Source organism: Delphinapterus leucas, unplaced genomic scaffold, assembly GCF_059928025.1.
Source record: "Delphinapterus leucas isolate spDelLeu-1000000601 "Yukka" unplaced genomic scaffold, BTC_Dleu_Yukka2 spDelLeu_asBTCV2_sq25, whole genome shotgun sequence".
Classification (NCBI taxonomy): domain Eukaryota; kingdom Metazoa; phylum Chordata; class Mammalia; order Artiodactyla; family Monodontidae; genus Delphinapterus; species Delphinapterus leucas.
Genome location: NW_028322234.1, coordinates 9698574 through 9717246, shown reverse-complemented (window position 1 = coordinate 9717246; position 18673 = coordinate 9698574). Strand labels below are relative to the sequence as shown.

At 58.8% G+C, this 18673-nt stretch overlaps 2 protein-coding genes across 6 annotated transcripts in view; one reads left to right on the top strand and one right to left on the bottom strand.

Annotated features, from left to right (window-relative positions):
• The first annotated feature begins 1 nt into the window (after nucleotide 1).
• Nucleotides 2-5269, top strand: LYL1 (LYL1 basic helix-loop-helix family member). Its single transcript, XM_022558812.3, has 4 exons — nucleotides 2-564; nucleotides 1488-1840; nucleotides 1924-2015; nucleotides 2874-5269. The coding sequence occupies exons 2-4, from the start codon at nucleotides 1509-1511 to the stop codon at nucleotides 3287-3289; spliced, it is 840 nt and encodes a 279-aa protein (XP_022414520.1). The 5' UTR covers nucleotides 2-564; nucleotides 1488-1508; the 3' UTR covers nucleotides 3290-5269.
• NFIX (nuclear factor I X) overlaps nucleotides 3817-18673 on the bottom strand; it is a 98216-nt gene continuing 83359 nt past the window's right edge. For 3 of the 5 annotated variants that reach the window (XM_022558805.3, XM_089905379.1, XM_022558807.2), the window contains 3 exons: nucleotides 14921-15068; nucleotides 12699-12790; nucleotides 3817-8050 (listed from right to left, as the gene is read on the bottom strand). In XM_022558805.3, the coding sequence (XP_022414513.1) occupies nucleotides 8036-8050; nucleotides 12699-12790; nucleotides 14921-15068 (255 nt within the window). In that variant the 3' untranslated portion in view covers nucleotides 3817-8035. The remainder of the gene's footprint in view (nucleotides 8051-12698; nucleotides 12791-14920; nucleotides 15069-18673) is intronic. The other 2 variants (XM_022558810.3, XM_030762324.2) reach the window with 1 other exon arrangement.

Sequence of the window (18673 nt, the reverse complement as noted above, 5' to 3'; positions counted from 1 at the left end):
GCCTCAGTGTCCCTTCTGCATGCAACTGGGCACCTCACTCCTAGGCGTGTGCACCCTGGCTGGGATCCTTCAGTGCCTGGGGGGATGGAAGGTGAGGCCTTGAGGGGTGACAGTCAGTCCTGCATGTGCCGGCTGGGGGCGGGGACTTGAGGCCCGCGCTAGGAGATCCCCGCCCGCTGGTTTCCTCCGGGGTCAGCCCGGCTCCTTATCAGGCGCGGCCAGGCAGCCAGGCCCTTATCTGCACTGGCCCAGCATCCTCCGGCCGCTGCGCCAGGGGTGAGAGGGAGGAAACCCGGCCGCCAGGGGCGGGGAGAGGGCAGGCGGCCCGGAGCTGCTCACTTTCCCTGGAGGGACCTACCCTGTTGCCACCGCCGCCGCGGTGGCCCTTGGGAGCCAAGGAAGCGGGGCGGCCTGATGCTGCGGCCCAGACAGGGCCTCCGGCTGCCAGCAGCACGGAGCGCAGGGGCCCGAGTGGGCGGCGGTGCCTTGCCTGAAGTCGGAACCACATCCTGGACCTGAAGGACAGAGTCACGGCCATCAGCAGGCATCCGGAGCAGTGCTGGGGTAAGAGTGGCGTGGGCCTGAAATTGGGGGATCCCGGACCCTACTACATTCATTTATTCATTCCTTCCTTCATTCATCTAGGGGGCCCACTAAGTGAGAGACTAGGCCTAGCTAGGGAAGACAGGGCAGAGGGGCCAGGAATCCCAGACATTGCTGGGACACGCCAGGCCATGAGGCCAAGAGTGACCAGGGATGTGGAAGCAGGGTGCAAAGGGGTGGATACTGATGGGGGGTGGGGAGGACACAAGAGCCAGAGGGAGGATTAGGGCATGACTCTGTGCTGGGCAGTAGGGTTAGCATCTGGAGTCAATGTCAGCAGTGGGGTCACAGGGTTCGTAAAGGGGACATTTTCAGCGGGTGGGGGCGTGGTCACTGGAGTGATTATGGAGGACTTTCAGAGTCTGACATGGAGACAATGGGAAGAGCCTCAGGGTTATAGCTGAGGGCCACGTGGTCAGCCAGGGGGCAGTGGTCAGTGAAGGGTCAGTCAATCGTGGAGGGATTCCAAGGTCCATGGTGTCAATGAAGGGTCTTGGGATCAGATCTGAGGGTTACAGGGGCACCCTGTGGTCAAAGGGTCCATCATGGGTTCCCTGCCTTGCCCTTCCCTCCAGGCTCCAGGCGAGAGGGGATTCTGGAAGAAGGGAAATTTGCTCAGGGGCTCTACAACTGAGGCCTCATGGGTCACAGCTCAGAAGCAGCATTGCTGAGCTCAGTGCTGCCCAGCACCTCAGTGGGCACCTCCTGTCCTTGTGTTGGCCCCCCTCCCATGTCCTGGTAGTTTCTGGGCCCACCCTGCAGCTGCCTTTGCCCACTGAACTGCCACCCCCTCCAGTCTTCCTCCCATTTGAGGGCTCTGTTGGGCTAAGGGTGGGGGGTGGCTTCTGATTCCCCCCTCCCCGCTGGCTTCCTTCCTCCCACAGGTGAGCACCCCCTCGGGGTCCATGTGCCCGCCCGAGGCCCAGGCAGAGGTGGGCCCCACCATGACCGAGAAGGCCAAGATGGTGTGTGCCCCCAGCCCAGTGCCTGCCCCGCCCCCAAAGCCTGCCTCGCCTGGGCCCCCAAAGGCGGAGGAGGTGGGCCACAGAGGCTCCTCGCCACCCAGGCTGCCCCCTGGCGTGCCAGTGATCAGCCTGGGCCACACCAGGCCCCCAGGGGCAGCCATGGCCACCACGGAACTAAGCACCCTCCGTCCCCCGTTGCTGCAACTCTCCACCCTGGGAACCGCCCCAGCGCCCCTGGCCCTGCGTTACCACCCTCACCCCTTCCTCAACAGGTCAGTGGGGGACTGGGGCCTGGGGGGAATCCGGGGTCAGGGTCCTTACCCACAAGGCATTAGTGACCCACGACCCCTTACAGCCTCTACATTGGGCCGGCAGGACCTTTCAGCACCTTCCCTAGCAGCCGGCTGAAGCGGAGACCAAGCCATTGTGAGCTGGAGCTGGCTGAGGGTGAGTATGGGTTTGTGTTCGCCCAGCCATCTCTGCTGGGGCCCACGTCTGTCACGTAGCCGTCCACAGGGAAAGGTTATGTGACATCGCACGCAGACATACACAGGACAGCCCACACAGGGGCTCAGTACTCAGGCAGGTTACACCCACGTGCAAAACCCCAGACAAATGACCAGTTCCACACAAGCACAGCCACCCAACGAGCCACAAAGAGTCGCGGCAAGACACAGCATGGCACGGGGGGGGGGGGCTTCAAAACGACAGCCACGCACATGCGCAGGCACACAGGAAACAGCCACGGGACAGCAACCATCCAAGAGACAGCCACACAAGAGAGAGAGAGCCACAGGACCGCAACCACAGCCACTGAGGTCCATGGCCACACAGGAATTAGCCACACAAGCACAACCGCACGGCAATGATCACACACCACAGCCATTTAGATATACCAGGAGTTCACAAGGCCACCTGAGACACGCACGGCACCACAATCACTGGGAGAGAAACTCTCAGAATGAGAATGAGAACCATAGGGACAGCTCCCTGGACCGGCAGCCACATTCCCTAGAGAATTTCAGCCCTTAACATCAAGGTGTAGACAGAGGTACAGAAGGCTTCAGTTGTCTGCAGCCTGGGCCTGTGATAGTCCTTGTCTAGGCAGCTTAGAGGTGGGGCTGCGGGGGGCTGCTAACTGGCAGGAGGGCTACACGTGGATCCTACGTGTGTATCCCTTGGGTGGAGAAAGGCCCAGCTCCCCGCCGGGGTTGAAGTCCCATGAGGGTGCTGGGAGCCTGGGAGCAGGTGGGGGTGCCTGCCTCCCCCGGGCCATGGCGCCAACCCTGCCACTCCTGTCCTCAGGGCACCAGCCCCAGAAGGTGGCCCGGCGCGTGTTCACCAACAGTCGGGAGCGCTGGCGGCAGCAGAACGTGAACGGCGCCTTCGCCGAGCTCAGGAAACTGCTGCCAACGCACCCGCCCGACCGGAAGCTGAGCAAGAACGAGGTGCTCCGCCTGGCCATGAAATACATTGGCTTCCTGGTGCGGCTGCTGCGCGACCAGGCAGCGGCTCTGGCCGCAGGCTCCGCCCCTCCAGGGCCCCGCAAACGGCCGGCGCACCGAGCCCTGGACGACGGCGCCCGCCGCGGGCCTTGTCGCAGGGCCGAGGTGGTGGCGCGCCCGCAGCCCGCGCCCCCAGGCGGCCCCGATGGCAGCCCCGGTGGGGCGGGCCGACCCATCAAGACAGAAAAAGCGGCTGTGAGTCCGGAGGTGCGATGACCTCCACGGTGTCGCCTCTGAGCCGAAGGGCACTGGGAACTCAGCCCAGGGCCGTCCAGGAAGGGGCGGACGACGCTCAGCGCCTGCCCTGGAGATAACTCCCCCGAAGAAGGACCAGTGAAGAGTCCCCTACAGGGGAAAGGGCCCGGGGGTCTGGAAGGGCGACCGTCGCCCCCAGGGGCCCTGCAGACCCTTTTATCGCCCACCGCCCGCTGGAAGTGGCCTTGTCCGCGTACCCCTCCCGGGGGAGAGGCCCGGGAACCAACACGTCAGAGCGGTCATCGGACCCAAGTGGTGCCGCATTTTTACGTGCTGGGGTCACCGAGGGAGGTGGGGAGGGACCGGAGAGCCTACTCCTTTCTCACCGGCGCCCCCTCCCGGAGACCAAGAGATACGCGCTCCTCGACGGTGGCGGCCGCCGGCCTGGCGGGAGGAGAGAGGCGCAGAATCCATGCGGCGGCCCCACCCCACCGATCCCCCGAAACTGTCCCGCACGATCGCGTTAGCGAAGGCTCAGGCGCTCTTGCTTTTGTTTTTCTTTATTTCTTTATTTCACATACACATTAGCCATTCAATGGAGAAGCCGGAGAGAGTCAGGCAAAGATGGTATAACAGAAGCGCAGTGACGGGGGCGGGGTGGGGTGGGGCGGGGCAGAGAGGGAACGTACGGGCTGGCTGCCTACTTGCATTCCGCTAGGACACTGAAAACCCAGAAAACAAAACAGACAGTAAACTACCCTTGTTTCTTATGTATCTCAGTGCAGAGACGGGGGTGGAGGGCAGAGAGGGGGAGACCAGGCTGAAGGAAGAGGAGCGGAGGGACGGGGACGCTAAGGGGGAAGCACACCAAATCCATTAGTACTATATATAGAGATACTCGTATATACTGCGTTTCTTAGCCTAAGAAGAAACTTGTTTGACGGGACGGGCGGCCTTTGCGGTCCGCGATGCTGGTGCTGGTCGGGCGCACGGATCTCCCGGGGCCGAAGCGGGGCTGGCCCAGGCTGGCTTGCGGGGGGAGGGGGGCGCCCCAAGGGTGGGTGGGGGGGAGCAGAGGCGGGGCTGGGGTGCCCCTCGGGCTCTCGATTGGGGGTCGAAAGTTCTCGTGACTTTATTGCTCCTTTATTTTCTCTCGTGTGTGTGTGTGGGGGGGGGGGTGTCCGTTCAGCACGGTCGGGGTGGGGAAGTGGTGGGTCGTCTGAGCCACCCGGCCCCTCTGGGACCCAGAGCGCGGCGTCCGCTCCGCCAGCACGGGGGTGAGAACAAGGCACTAGGTCGGCCGGCCAGCGCGGGGGCGGGTGTGTAAGGCAGTCGACGGGGTTGGTTGCAGGGTAGGATGGGGCTGTGTGCGGGGCCGTGTGCGTGCGTGCGTGCGTGCGCGGGCCTGGGCGAATCGACCTGTCAGCTTGGCTGGTCCTGTCCTGGAGCGTCGAGCCTTCCCCGTACTCCCCGGAGGGTGACCGGGGTGGGGGTGGGAGGGTGATGTTGAGTCGCGGGCGCCAGGGAAGCGGTGGCGGGCGGGGGAGGGGAGAAACTACCAACTTGCTGAGCGCGCTCCTGATAATGCTGGTGAGGGTCAAGTTGGCGTCTGGCTCAAAGAAGGACGCTCGGGTTGGAGAGGGAGGGAGGGGACGTTTGTTCGTTGGCATTGACCTCTGCGGGGGAGGGGCTGGGGACCCGCCGCCGCGCCCCCGGGCCCGGACGGGGATGGGGCGAGGAGGGGGCGCTGGGCCCCGGGGAGGGGGCGCCCGGGGAGACCCGCGGCCAGAGCAGCCCGCCGCCGGGCGCACGCCGCTGTCCCGTTCCGTTAAACTCAACAAAGAAGGGATATGCGTGTTCCTAACAAGTGCAGGATATTTAATTGATTCATAAACTTATGTATAATAGTTTGTGGGTTTTTTAAAACGTACTTTATAATGTAAGAAGCACCAGGGTTTTTATGTTGAATTATCTTTAAAATAATTTTCTCTCGTCCTTTTCCTTTTTGATCTTGTGTTGGTTTTTTAATGTCGAGGTGTTGATTTTTTTATTTTTCAATTCTAAAATGTGAACGTTTCCTTCAGCCCTCCCACCGAAACCGAGAACGAACGACGAAACAAATAAAAACCCCAGATCATCCTCGTCAACGCAGGAAAACGACTTAAAAAAAGAAGAAAAAAAAAAGAACAAAAAAAAAAAAAAAGGAAAAAACACTCAGCTTTCGTTACCCCCGCACAAGGCGGGGCAGGCCCGGTTCTTTTAGCGTCCCCAGAGCCGCGAGGACATTACAACAAAAATAGAATTTTTTTTCTTAATCTCTTAACATACAAAGATAGGAAAACTCTCTGATGCATTGCACTTGGTTCAATGAAAAAAAAAAAAGTTCATTTCCCCCATATATATTTTTTGTGGGTTTTTTCTCTTCTAACACGTCCCCACATCTCCTGTCGCCCTCGTCGCCCCTCGCCTGCCCCTCACAACAACACTTAGGAAAGGAGCGGCCCCCAACCCCCGTGCCCACCCCGGCAGCCCTGCAGGGCGCGCTCCCGCCCCGGCCCAGCTGGCCTGCAGCTTCCGACCTCGCCTGGGCGGGCGCCCCGCAGACCCCCGCCCCCGAGGACCCACCGCGCCCGCGGCCCCGATTGTCTTCGAGGGAAGGGGCGTGTGCGGCCGGGCAGGGGGGCAGGGGTCCCTTCTGCTCCCCTCTCAGCTCTGACCCTGTTTAGCCAACCAAACTGAAAAATCATTGCACTTTGACCGCGCGTCATGCCCGGCCCACCCGGCCCCCCACCCCCCGCCCTACTCCCCACGACCCCCAGGCTCCCGCGGATTCCCCTACCCCCTGCTTCTCAGACCCGGTCCTCCTCGAGGGCTGCACGCGGATGGGGGAGGGGCTTCGCTCAACTTCCAACAAAAGCCACCCCTGGGGCCAGCCACCTTGTGGCTTCCAGCTGGGGAGGAGGCACCACTCAAGCTGGCCCCTTTTGCCCCAGGTAAGAGCTCTCCTCTCCTCTCCAGCCACCTCCCTCCCCTCCTTCCCTCCCTTTGCTTGGGGCCACAGCCTCACAAACTAGATTCACAATAAATTAAGCCCATAACCCACCCCTATGTGGTGCAACGTTGGGTTGATTGACTTTCAGAGGATCCTGACCTGTGCTTTGTGTTTTCATACAGTTAAGAAGGAGAGAGAAAGAGAGAGAGAGAGGCACAAGGACTCCAGAAGGGGGCCAAGATGCAGGGAGGAGGGAGTAAGGCACAGAAAGACAAGCCAGAGGGGCCAAGTCACACCCTGGAGGCGGGCTGGGCGTGCTCTTGCTCCCCTCCCTCCCAGGGGGGCTTCTGAAGACCCTCTGGACAGGCCCCCAACCATCCCTTGGGGGAGGAGGGGGCTGTGGTGGTGGTGGTGGTGGGGGAGAGCTACTTCTTGTGGTGTGTTACCAAATTGTTCCCAAGTTGCTCAAATGGAGGAGTTCCCAATTGCAACAGCAAAAAGACCGAAACAATGAATGCCCCACCCCTAAATAAAGAGTAAAGACATTACAGCTGAAATCCAGAGAGAAGTGGCCGTGGGGGTGGCGTGGGGGAAAGGGGAGGCAGAGAAAGCTCCAAAACACTTCTGAAAAAGGACGACACCCAACACCCTCCAAAGGAACTGAAAGTCGGCAAGCAGGACGCCTACCTAGCGCGGGTGGCGGTTTAGCCAACGGCAGCGGCGGCTGCCTCGTCCTCCTCGCTCGACTCCGGGGTCCCCTTTCTGCTCCACTCTCCGGCCCGGCCACAGCAGGGCTGTCTGCGTAGGGGCAGGGGCAGGGACCGATGGGGCGGAGCGAGGGCACCTGCATGCGGGGCTGGGGTGTGGGGGCAACCTGGGGCCCACTTCCCCTCACTTGTAGCACGTCAGGACGGTGACCTTCCTGGCCTGCCTTGGGAGAGAGGGAAGAGGGGACCTGTCCCAGGCTGGGATGGGCTGTCTAGAGCATTCCGACCTTTTCCTATGGACTGTACAGAGGGGTTTGGGGCCCGGGGAACTGCCCCTGCAGCTCAGGGTCGGGTGGTAGAACAACCTCCATTCTGGGAGCACAAAACTAGCTCCGGGAGATGCCCCCTGCCCAGCCGGGGTTGGGGGGCTTCTAGCCCGAGGGTGGGGCAGAGGGACATCGCGAGGCTACCCTGCCTCACCCGGTCCAGAGCAGCTGGGGGAAGAAGCCAGAGGCAAAGGCAGTGAGGGAGGGAGGGGGTGGAGTCTGGAGGGGAGAGCCCTCTGGATCTGCACCCCATCATCTTTACAAGCTGGTCCTCTGAGCTCCCTAGTGAAGCTCCGGCCCTAGTCGAGGGTGGGGTTCCCCTAGGAAGGGTGAGGGTGGGGGACAGGCCCCTTCAGAATTGTGCTGGTTGCTTTGTTTGGGGATTTTGCTCCTTCCCCAGAAGGCCGGGACGGGATGTGGGGGGGAGGAAGGCAGTTCTGCATCCTTTCTTTCTGTCCTCTACTTGACAGAGTCCGTTTTGCATGTTTCTTTCTGCTTGGCTGCTGGTGCACAGCTCCACCGAGACCTCTTCTGAGGCTCTCCGAGAACTGAGCTGCTTCTGGGGGCCTGCAGGGGTCCCCGGGCTGGAGGAGAGAAGGGCTGAGTGGCTGACGACGTCTAATTTTTGCTTTTCGGTGGGGCTGGGCTGGGCTGGGGGATTTTTTTCCACGTCTCAAAATTTCTTCTCCCCCCTTTTGAGGAACCTCTTCTTTTCATTTTGCCATTTCTTTTGTCGATCTTATCAGAGGAACCAGGACTGAAATGGGACGAAAAAAGAGGCGATATTGAGAATAGCAGGGGCAGGTCCCTTCTTGCTCCCACCTGGTCCTGTGACTCCAGGCTGGTTCCTGAGGCCCCTGGAGGGTCCAGCTCCAGCAGAGCCAAGGACACCAACACCTCATGCAGAGGTACATCCCCACTCTGTCGGTCCCTCCTGTGGGGATCCTGACCCCCTAAGAGACCCTGCCTCCGGTGCTAGAGTCCAGCTGGCCTTCTCGTGGGTACCGTGCCCAGCGGGTGAACCCCCGTGGCTGGCACTGGCACAAGCACAGACCTGGGATCTGGCCATGTTTCCAATTGTTTAGGTTTTTGTGTGGGTCCTGGAGGGTGGGGGAGGATGCCAGGCTACAGCTTTTGTCCCCAGAGGGGTTTGGGGAGTGGCGTGGGGGGTAGCCCAGCTTCTTGCTGAGTTTTCTTTCTGTCTCTTTGGATTAAAAGCAGAAATTCCCATCTGCATAGCTCAGCTAAGGTCCCACAGCCTGAAAGTCTGGGGAGGGGTGGGTACCACATGGCTTCAGTCCCTAGCAGTACCAGGCCTGGGGGAAGGGATCAGTAGCCCAGTGGGCTTGATCTTCTACCCTCCTGGGCGCCACGCCCTGTGGAAGACCTGAGGCTCCCTCGGGTGGGCATCGCTTCCCTCGGGGTGCCAGCAGGGGGCGCCGCCTTCCCACAAACAGGCTCTGGCAGCCACTCAGTACAAAACACACCTAGGGTGGACCCCTGGGAACTGGGCTGCCTGGCAGAACCCTCCACAAAAGGCTCTGGCCCCATCTCATGGCCAAGGGGCGGGGCAGGGGGTTCTCCTCTATGGTCTACAGTGCCTGGGTATGTCTGGTGGTACCCTCGGGGCAAAATGGTGGTGGGTGGTCCCTGAAAATGCATCTTGGGGCCTCTCTCCGGCTCAGGGTCTCACAGACTCAGATCTGCAGAGGCCAAGCAGAGCTAACTACAGAGCATGCACCTGGTGCTGACTCATTCTATCCTCACTCCAACCCTGCACAGAAGCCAGGTGAAGAGAGGGTGGCTGAACTGCCCAAGGCCACACAGCCCACAGGGCCAAGCTGGGACTCAAATGCGGGGGGCAGCTCAGACTCAATGCTCCTAACTGCTATGTGTGGCGTGTTCACAGGGAGGCAGGGTCTGTGGTGACCAGGACACCCGCACCTTTCCAAGGCTGTGGCCAAGGCTGCCACATCAGGGTGAGGGCCTAGGGTGGCTAGATCAGCCAAATTTTCAAAAGAAGCTTGAGGGGCTTCCCTGGCCGTCCAGTGGTTGAGACTCTGAGCTTCCAATGCAGGGGGTGCGGGTTCGATCCCTGGTCGGGGAACTAAGATCCCACATGCCATGTGGTACGGCCAAAAATAAATTATTAATTTGAAAAAGAAAAAAAAGAAGCTTGAAAGTCCAGACAATTTCATGTGAAATTTTCCAATATTTGAAACACTTGTTTTGGTCACACAGATTATGCCTACGGCCCTCAGGCTCTGGTTTGGAACCGCAGGCCATCGTCCACCGTGAGACGGAGACATCAAGTTTTAGAGTTAGAAAGGGCCTTGGTTATATGAGATCATAGATGTTTACTAAACCTCTTGTGGCAGTCATTTCGTGATGTATGTAAGTCAAGTCATTATGTTGTACACTTTAAACTTATACAATGCTATATATGTCAATTATATCTCAATAAAACTGGAAAAAAGAAGAAAGGGCCTCGGAGATCATCTAGAACTTTATGGGACAATGGAAATATTCTCTATTTGTGCTGTCCAATGCAGTAGCCACTAACAATGCATGGCTTCTAAGCACTTGAAATATGGCTAGTGTGACCAAGGGACTAAATTTTTCTCTAGTTATTTAATTTAAACAGCCACATGTGGCCAGTGGCCACCACACTGGATAGTGCAGATGGAGGGCATTTGGAAACACGGGGGTTTGGGGTTGCCACAATGACTGGGGGCACTGCTAGCATTTACTGGGTGGGCAGAGATACTACACTTCCTGCCATGTACTGGACAACATGCAGAGAGGAGACCTGCCCTCCTTTGATGGAGCTCCTGGAGCACCTGCCCAAAGTTCAACCCCATCGACTGATTTTAGGCCAAATGGAGGCTCATGGGGGCCTAGCAAGGTGTGGAGGAAACCCAGGCCTGAGGCATTCTCAGAGTGGCTGGGGGAGGGCTGGTTCAGCAGCCAGCTCCCAGGCTTTGGTCCTGGCCGGAGGAATAGGGGAGCTGCCCTAGTGAGCCCCCTGTCCCTGCAGGCTCGGGTGTTAGTGTTCTCTGGGACACCCACACACACACACACACACACACACACACCTTCCCGAGGGAAGACTACACCAGAACCCTTACACCATCACCCTGGCTGTGAGCCTGCCCCTCCCCCTTCCTGTGAGGGAAAAGAGGCCAGGGACAACCAGTGCAGGGAGGATCTGCTTGGCCTCGATGCCCTTGGCAGGCCAAGCCAAGGCCCCAGACTGGCCCCGTTGGGGTCTCCTGAGCTGCACAGTGGCGGGGGGCGGGGGGACGTGCTCAGATTGAGGGGCCCTCCCCTCAGAGGAGGAAGACTCTGGTTCCAGGCCTGGAGTCAGGGACAAAGACAACTCCAACGGGACTCCCTGGTGCCTCCCCACGGGTCCCAGAAATGGGGGATCTGCTGCCAAGCACGGAGCGGCTTTTTCTGCTCACCCCTCCCTGCTTCCTGAGCCAGGTCCAAAATTGATTAAAACTAAGTAAAAAACGCTGCCCAGGGAATGACAAAATTGGTAAAATTCTCTTTTCTTCCCTCATTCTATTGTTCTCTCTCCATCTGGTGCTCCAGAGATCAGCTAAAGTCACTGGTTACTGTGGAAACCGCCCCCCACTGGACCCCCTGCGCCCGCTGCAGCCGCCTGCCTGCCCCCAGGCCCGAGGGCTCCCCGCTCGCTCGGCTTGTCCGACTCCGGCCCCCCAACCCCCATCCCCAGACACACCTGCCTGCTCAGGGCCCCGGCCCAAGGCTCCTTGTAGGAACAAGGGGAAGAAAAACTGTTTCCCAAACTTGCCTCAGATTCTGAGTTGGCCCCAACATCCAAGCAAAGTGAGCAGAGAAAGTGAAGAAGGGAAAGCATGTGGAAGCGGAAATGGGGTGAATGGGGAGGGCTCATGGCAGTGGTCCCCGAGAGTGAGCAAGCGCATATGCAGTCAGAGCTGCAGGGCGGACAGCGGGAGGGAGGGTGGGCAGGCAGGGGCACCAGAGCCCTGCCGCCTGGTGCCAGCCCAGAGCCAGGAGGGGAGGCCCTCCTGCTGTCCCTTCCTCTGGCACCCCCTCCTGCCCTCTACCAGCAGGGCTCTCTTGGCCTCCCTGGCACAGAGCGGAGGGGGCTGGCTCCAGCCCCTGCTCGGAGCCATTGTTTTTCTTCTCAACACCCCCAAGTTCAAGTTCATCTGGGTGTTACATCATGTCTGGTTGCTCCTGGAAACCAGACGGGTCAGACGTGACTCTGGGGAAAGGGGGTGGGAAGCTGGAGGGGGTTGAAGTTCTCCTCCCCTCCCCTCCTTGCCACTAGGGAGCTCTGAAGTTTGAAGTTTGACAAAGTTTTTTGGCTTTCTTTTTTTTTTTTTTTTAGGGAGGGAAAGGAAAAGGGAAAAAAACAAAACCTTAAACCACACACACAAAACTTCCATCCACCAACTTTCTTTGGACTTGGGCCTCAGAGCAAAGAGGGAGCAGAAGCTGAAAGAGGTGTTCCCAGGGCTGAGGAAGCCTCCAAGGCCCTGGGCTCACAGGGTGTGTTTTTGTAAAATGTGCAAAAGAAAAAGATATTTGCATGCTCCCCTCCCCTCCATTCCCCAGAAGCCTCATACTGTAAAAGCTGCCTCTGCCCTGCTCCAGAGGCTGGTCCCTGTGCCCTGAGGGCCCTGGGCTCTACAGGCTATTCCCAGCCTCTTGGGGACACAGGCACAGGGAGGAGAGGGCCTGCGTGCATGTGTGTGCAAAGATGCCTGTGCAAAACCAGGTCCAGGGGCCTCCAGCAGGAGGGCTGGAGGGGTGGCATTTCCTTGTGAGAACTGGGGGCAGATGGCAGCAGGACTGGGGGCTCCAGCAGCCTGGCCTCCCCTCTAACAGGATTCATAGGACGTGGGGGAGCCGCCCCTCCAGGGCGGCTTTGAGCCCTGCCTTACCCTCGGTGCCAGAGTCTCTGGGCACGTGGCCCACCAGGCCGCCTCTGTCCCTCCTCCACCCCCAAGCCAGCCCACCCAAAACCAAGGAAGAGGGGAGGGCCAGGGGCTAGGGCATCCAGCCGGAGCAAAAGGAAAGCAACAAGGCAGACCCTGTCCTCCTCCGGATGGAGCCTCCTGCTTCCATCTTTGCTTCCACCAGGCCTGGCCCAGAGCGCCTCTAGCCTTGGGTCCTTGGCTGCCTTCCCCAGGGCCAGGGCTGTCAGAGCTAATTATCCAATTAGCTGATTAGCCAGGGGGCCTGGGGGCTGCCTGGGGAGGCAGGCTCAGCTGGGCATGCAAAAGCCTGAGCCTTCCAGCCCTGCCCCAGCCTCTTCTCCCGGACTGCCCCAAGGATCCCTGCCTCCTCCCGGACACCAAGATGCCCCCACCCCTGCCTGCATCCACCTGGTGGGCAGGGCCTCCTACCTGAGACTGCTGTGGGATGTTCAGAAAGTTGCCGTCCCGGGGTCCGATGCTGACAAACCGGTTGGCAGAGGAGGCGCCTGTCGTTGCGAATGCTGTGGGGAGCAGGGGAGAGAGGGAGAGACCCCGTGAGGACTTGGAGCCTGCCCGGGCACTGCCCTTTGGGACTGCTGAGAGAGGGAGAGACTAGGTTAGACCATGTTGCCTGGGCTTTAAGCTGGCAGTGGGAAGGACAGGCCCGAGGGGCCCCCTCATCCTCTCACTGGACCAGGAGCACACAGTCCCCCACCCCTGGCACTCCGTTGCAGCCAGGTATCCTCTTTCATGGCCCTGGAGGCTATAGCTGAGGCCCCATGGGCCCACTTCTGTCCCCTAAACAGGCACTAGGCAGGGCCAGGGATACCCCTCGTCCCAGAGCACCCGAAGCAAGTACCCTTGCTTTCCTACTGGCCCTCTTGGGTCTGGAGAAGAGGGAGCCGGGGAGGGTGGGAGTTCTGGCAGACTGGCCCCATCCTGCTCGGAGAAGGCCATCTCAGCCAGGCCACCCCTCCAACTGGGGTGCCTAGTTGGGTGCTACACCACTTACCACTCTGGGCCCAAGGACTGGGCCGGTGGTTTGGGAAACTTGAAGGGTCCCAATAGAGGGCTGAGCCGGGTGGGTCAGGGTCAGAGAGGGGTCTGGGAGCTGGCTGCTGGCTCAGGCACAGCGGGGGCAAGGCTCAGGCCCGGCAGACATTCTCCTCCTTTGATGGATGAGCCAGGTCCTATGGTCCTGCTGTTCCCAGGGACCCGAGGTACAAGACGAGGAGGCGGCCAGAGGGCCTGGCAAAGGCCCAGGGCTTGGGCACCAGGGGCAACTGTTCTAGGGTCTGGGGGGCAAATGGGCCAAATACCCAGGAGCTCTTCTTGGGTTGTCTGGCTGGAACCCTATGGGAGGGGACTGGCGCTGCACCCCCAGGAGGAAGGATGCCCCCAGAGAGGACGAGGAGTGTCACAGCTAACTGGGAGCCCCCACCCCACCACCCCCTGCACCAGATACACCCCAGGGACCCCGTGCTCACCAGATTCTGTCCATAAGTGGCCCCCAGCCACCCCGCAGCCTGGCTCCCCCTCTCCCACCCTGCCCACCTCCAATGACCATGACCATGACTTCGTGTCTTGTGGCGAATGCAGATGAGAAGATGGCATGAAGAGGATGGACAGGGGAAAAGAACTCAAACCAAGAAAAAAGAAGGTGAGACAGAGAGCGCGAGACGAAGAAAAGTGGTGAGATGGGCCACCCCTTCCGCCGCTGTCCCGAAGTCCTGGCCCACGGCCTGCCAGCCCCCAGAGCGCCCGAAGCGCTGCCCACCCCCCCGCCCACAGTCCCACAGACGGCACGCCGCCCACCCTCCGCCTCTCCTGTCCTTCAAGCGTCGTCGGGTCTAGCTTGGGCCTCTCAACTCAGATTTTTCTCTTCCCTTTGACAAAATTTGTCATCGGTTTAAAAAAAAAAAAAAAAAGAAAGAGAGAGAGAGAAAGAGATGAAGTAAGCCAAGGCCCAGAGCCCTTCCTTGTCCTTGGAACATCCAACCTGGGGAAGAAATTGAGGGAAGGGAGAGGGATGGGAAGGGGGGGAAAAAAAAAGAGGAACAACGAGAAACCAAATGTGAGACTGAAGGCTGAAGGGGAGGGGATCAGGGGCTGGCCTGCTGCACCTTTAGAGGCCTGAGGGACCCAGAATGGAGGTGAGGGGGGCAAAGGCAAAAAGGGGATGGTGGTGGCGTCGCCTTGTGGTCACATTTAATTTTCTTGGTGTGGGGGGGGGGCACAACGAAACAACAAAAAAATCAAAAAACGAAAAAACAAAAAATGAAAAAACAGCAATTAGGCATGAAGATGGCATGGCTGTGCCTCCCCTCCCCCCTCCCCCCCTGGCCAGCACCCCTGGCCTGTGTGCCCCACTGTGCTCCCTCTCCCGCCCCCCGGAGGGGCCTGGGCCACGGGCCCCAGCTGGGAGCAGCGGGCGGGCAGGGGGGCTAGTGGGGTGCTGGCTGGTGCAACTAAGGCCCAGGAGGCCGTGGTTGGGGGGCTCAGCTCTGCTCTTGTCTGGGTGGGAGGCTCCGTGGCACTCTGGGTTGGGGGGCTTTGGCAGTGAGGGAGGGGGCTTTTCTTTTTGCAGTGGAGACTGTTTGGATGGGCTGGGGACGCTGGGCGTTGTGGTTTCGGTTTCATCGTCCACTTACAAGGTGATGGAGGAGTCAAGGCGGCGCCGTCTGGGGCAGTGCTGGTGGATTTGGAATCAGGCATAGGAAGGGGCACAGGTCTGGCCACTGGAGGCGGCGGTGGTAGCAAAAATGACCCCGGGACTTTGCCCTGGCCGCTACCGTTGGGCTGCGAACAACATAAATAGAGTGACGCATGAAGGCACATCACACACAGACACACGCTCCCCTGCGCGGCCACGCCAGCTCGCTCCTGAGAGCGGGCGCTCCCGGCGGAAGGTGATGCAGGACGGGATTCTCTCCTCCAGGGCACAGGGTTGGTGAGGGCGTGAGGCCTCTATTTGGTCTCTCAGGTGTTTCTCTCTTTTTTTTTTTTTTTTTTTTTTTAGTTCTCTTTTGAAGTTGTGGGAGGGAGGAAGGGGGATGTCCGACGGGTGGTTTGTTATTTCTTAGGGAACAGGTTTTAGGTACCGAAACATGCCACCTAGCCGTACAAGCAGCTGCACTCAGAACTCTCACGCTCTTGAAGACCTTCTCCTATGGCAGGAAAGATGTACCAGCTTACCTCCTGTGCCCCCCTAAAACACACACATGCCTCCCCTCCGTGGGCCCCTGGGGTAGGACCAGCAGACCCAACCAAGGACCACAGGTCCCACCAGCATCTGCCCTATGTCATGGCCTCGGGGGGATGCCAGGGAGCATGCCCTGGGCTCTGGTAGCCTGAGGACAGTGGGGTGCTGGCTTATCTGCTACAGAACAGCCCAAGAGGAAAATCCATTGCTGGCAGCTCTGGTTCCCACAAGGTTCTTTGAGTGGCTTTCCCTCAGAAGCTGGGGATGTCTGGTCACCAGATCCACTAATTGTCCTTTATTCCCTCTTGTGCCCTACACTTGAGTTTCCTCCTCCAGGCCCCATGTGTGGCCTTGTGTTCAATCAGCCTTTGGGCTTCAGGGGGTGTAGGAACCACAAGGAAGGGCAGAGGTCCCCAGCCTCTTGCAGACACAGCTTCCCTGGGCTCCACGCCTCCTGCTGCTCTGGGCAGTGCCCTCCATGGCCACCTGCAGCCAGGGCTCAAGGGGGCCAGGCCACAGCTTTTCATCCTAAACTGGTCCCTCTCCTGTGGGTCAAACCTCTGCCCTCCCAGCCACCCAGGTTTAGGACCTTGGGAGGTTCCTACGCTCCTCCTTCTGTTGGTGGGCAGACCCTGTGGGGCCCACCCCTAGACGTGTCCAGCCAGGTCGTCCTTCTCTCCTAACTGGTCTCACCTGGACTATGACAGTGAGACTCCCAAGGGGCCTCCCCCTGCCGACAGTGTGATCAGCAGCTCAGCACCCTTGGCACCTGGCTCTGTCCCAGGCCCTTCACTCAGGTTGTGTCCAACCCTCCAACCACCCTGTAAGGCAGTGGTTCTTGCTTCAGGGCAGTTCTGGGTATTGACAGTGTCTGGAGGCATTCCGCTTAGCACAGCTTGGGGATGGAGGTTGAGGATGCTGTTCAACACCCTACAACACACAGGGCAGCCCCCAGGACAGAGGCTCATTGGCCCAAAGATTAACAGTGCTGTGGCTGAGAAACCTTGCTGCAAGGGAAGCTCTACTCTCCGCCTTTCACAACAGGGGATACTGAGGCTCTTCATGATTAAGTGGTCTAGCCAAGGTCACCCGGCTGTAATTGGAAAGGCCTGAAAGTCAGAGTCACGTCTGTCTAACTCCTAGGATCCTACGGATTCTTTCCAACAGACTCATTAACCCTCTTCCCGAACCCAAAGGAGTTCAGACTTCTCCGATGCCCTAAAACCTTCCACAGCTACGACTACATCTGACATAAAACATAATCTCCCCGGCCAGGCACGCAAGGCCGCCGTGATAGAGCCCAGATGGGGTCTTCCAGCTCTCATGCCCCTACACTCCCTCCCCACTGAGTACTTCCCATTGTAAACCTACTGGGGTTTCCAGAACACAGCCTAAGCAGTCGGGGCTGCACACTTGCTAACTGCAGAACCCACTGTTCTAGAACACCCTTTCTCACACCCTTCAAAGCCTGCTCAGAAAACACCATCCCCAGCATGGGGACCAGCCAGATGTCCTGAATCACCATCCATCTCTCTCTCTCTCTTGTTCTTCCAGGACACTGTTGACCTCCACTGGAGCCTCTGAAGCAGACTGCCTCCAAGGCTCCCCAACAAGCAGGTGGAATGTCACCTCTGTGTGGCCCAAGCATGTAGCACTCAAGTCCCACTGACTGAGTTGAATCAACTTAGTCCATCCTGCTGCACTTTAAAACCACAGAGCTCCATGGCTGAACCGCGCAGGCCATGCCCTTCTGAGTTTCTGCTGTCCCACCCTCCAGTGACCAGTCACCTAGGTCTGACACCGTCCCTCCAAACGGTTCCCTCGACTTGATCTTTCCTGCCCACTCAGAGGCCCGTGACAAAAGCAAGCAGTGGCTGCCTCTCGTGCTTATTGGTGTCCTGGGCTGAAGACCCTTTGTGCTGGGTGTCATTTTGGAAATGGACCTTTCAGTTCCAAGCAACAGCACCGGCCAGAGAGCAAGGGTTTCCGGCTCTGCAGGGTGGTTCTGACATACACATGGAAACTGCCTTCCCTCATTTCCACAGTCTATCTTGTTCCTATCTCATTCTTCCATCAGGGCAGGAAATGGAATGATCCCAACAGATTCACAGCCTCACTTCTTCTCTCCGGGCTGTCCTGAGCTTGGGCTCCAGGGGGGGCTGGGACACGGGAGCTTTCCAGGCAGCCCTTGCTCCCATAGGGCAGCCTCTGGTTCCTCAGAGCCTGTCTCTGCCTAGGAGGATCTAAATCACTAACCCCATCCAATAAAGCAAATCCTAGCCCAATATGGCCAGACGTCGAAACCTGCCGATTTACAACATTCAGTTTCTGGAAGCAAGTCCCAGCCAGGCTAGGATGTCTCAGCTCTGGTTGGGGTACAAGTTGAGGTTTTAAAAATCTCAAGGTCTTGTGACTTTGCAGTGCCTTAAGACCTTGTGAGTTAAGATCTTAGAAGGAACCTAGGGGCTGGGAGAGCTCCTCACATTCATCTGACAGATGAAGATGCGGGCCTGGCCATTCTGGCGCTGGTGGTCAAGGCTGAGCTAGTACCAGGCTTTCTGCCTCCCAGAGTCATACTCTCCCATCAGGCCCTGCAACTTCTCCATCGTGCTCACCTGGTGGCCTCTTCTCTATGACAGAAATACAGCTAACCAGGTATCCTCTTTCTGCCCTTTGCATGTCCTCTAAGTGGTGGTCTCCATTTGACCTTGGCCTTTACCGATGTGGTTTTCTCAATCAGGGCCTTACGCTGAGGTCTAAGAGGTGCCTGGGAACCATTCTGCAAGTTGTCTGTAAAATTTTGTATGCATGTATTTTTCTGCAAAGATGATCCATAACTTCAGATTCTCAAGGAGATTAGGAATTTACTCCTCTAGTCTCTAGATCAATGGTTCTAAAAGTGGGTCCGCTGACCAGAAGCAGCATCACCTGGGAACTTGGGGGGGGGCGGAATGCAGATTCTCGGCCCCACACCAGAACTGCTGAATCAGAATTAGGTGAGGCCCAGCTACCTGTGTGTTAGTGAGGCCTCCAAGTGACTCGCATACATGCTAAGACTGAGAACTACTACTCTGGAGGTGGCTATGGAGCAAGCACAGCCCTGTACCGCCACCGTCTGCCACCAGGTCAGCTGCAGAGCCCAGGGCCTCTCTCTGGCTCGCCCCTCCTCCATAGCGTGGTGCCATCTCTAGCCTCCTCTCAG

What these genes read in the sequence shown, in the direction of transcription:
- LYL1 (XM_022558812.3), top strand. Translation starts at nt 1,509, where the DNA reads ATGTGCCCGCCCGAGGCCCAGGCAGAGGTGGGCCCCACCATGACCGAG. An exon ending in CCTCACCCCTTCCTCAACAG is followed by an intron (nt 1,841 to 1,923) that starts GTCAGTGGGGGA and finishes GACCCCTTACAG; the next exon opens with CCTCTACATTGGGCCGGCAG. An exon ending in TGAGCTGGAGCTGGCTGAGG is followed by an intron (nt 2,016 to 2,873) that starts GTGAGTATGGGT and finishes TCCTGTCCTCAG; the next exon opens with GGCACCAGCCCCAGAAGGTG.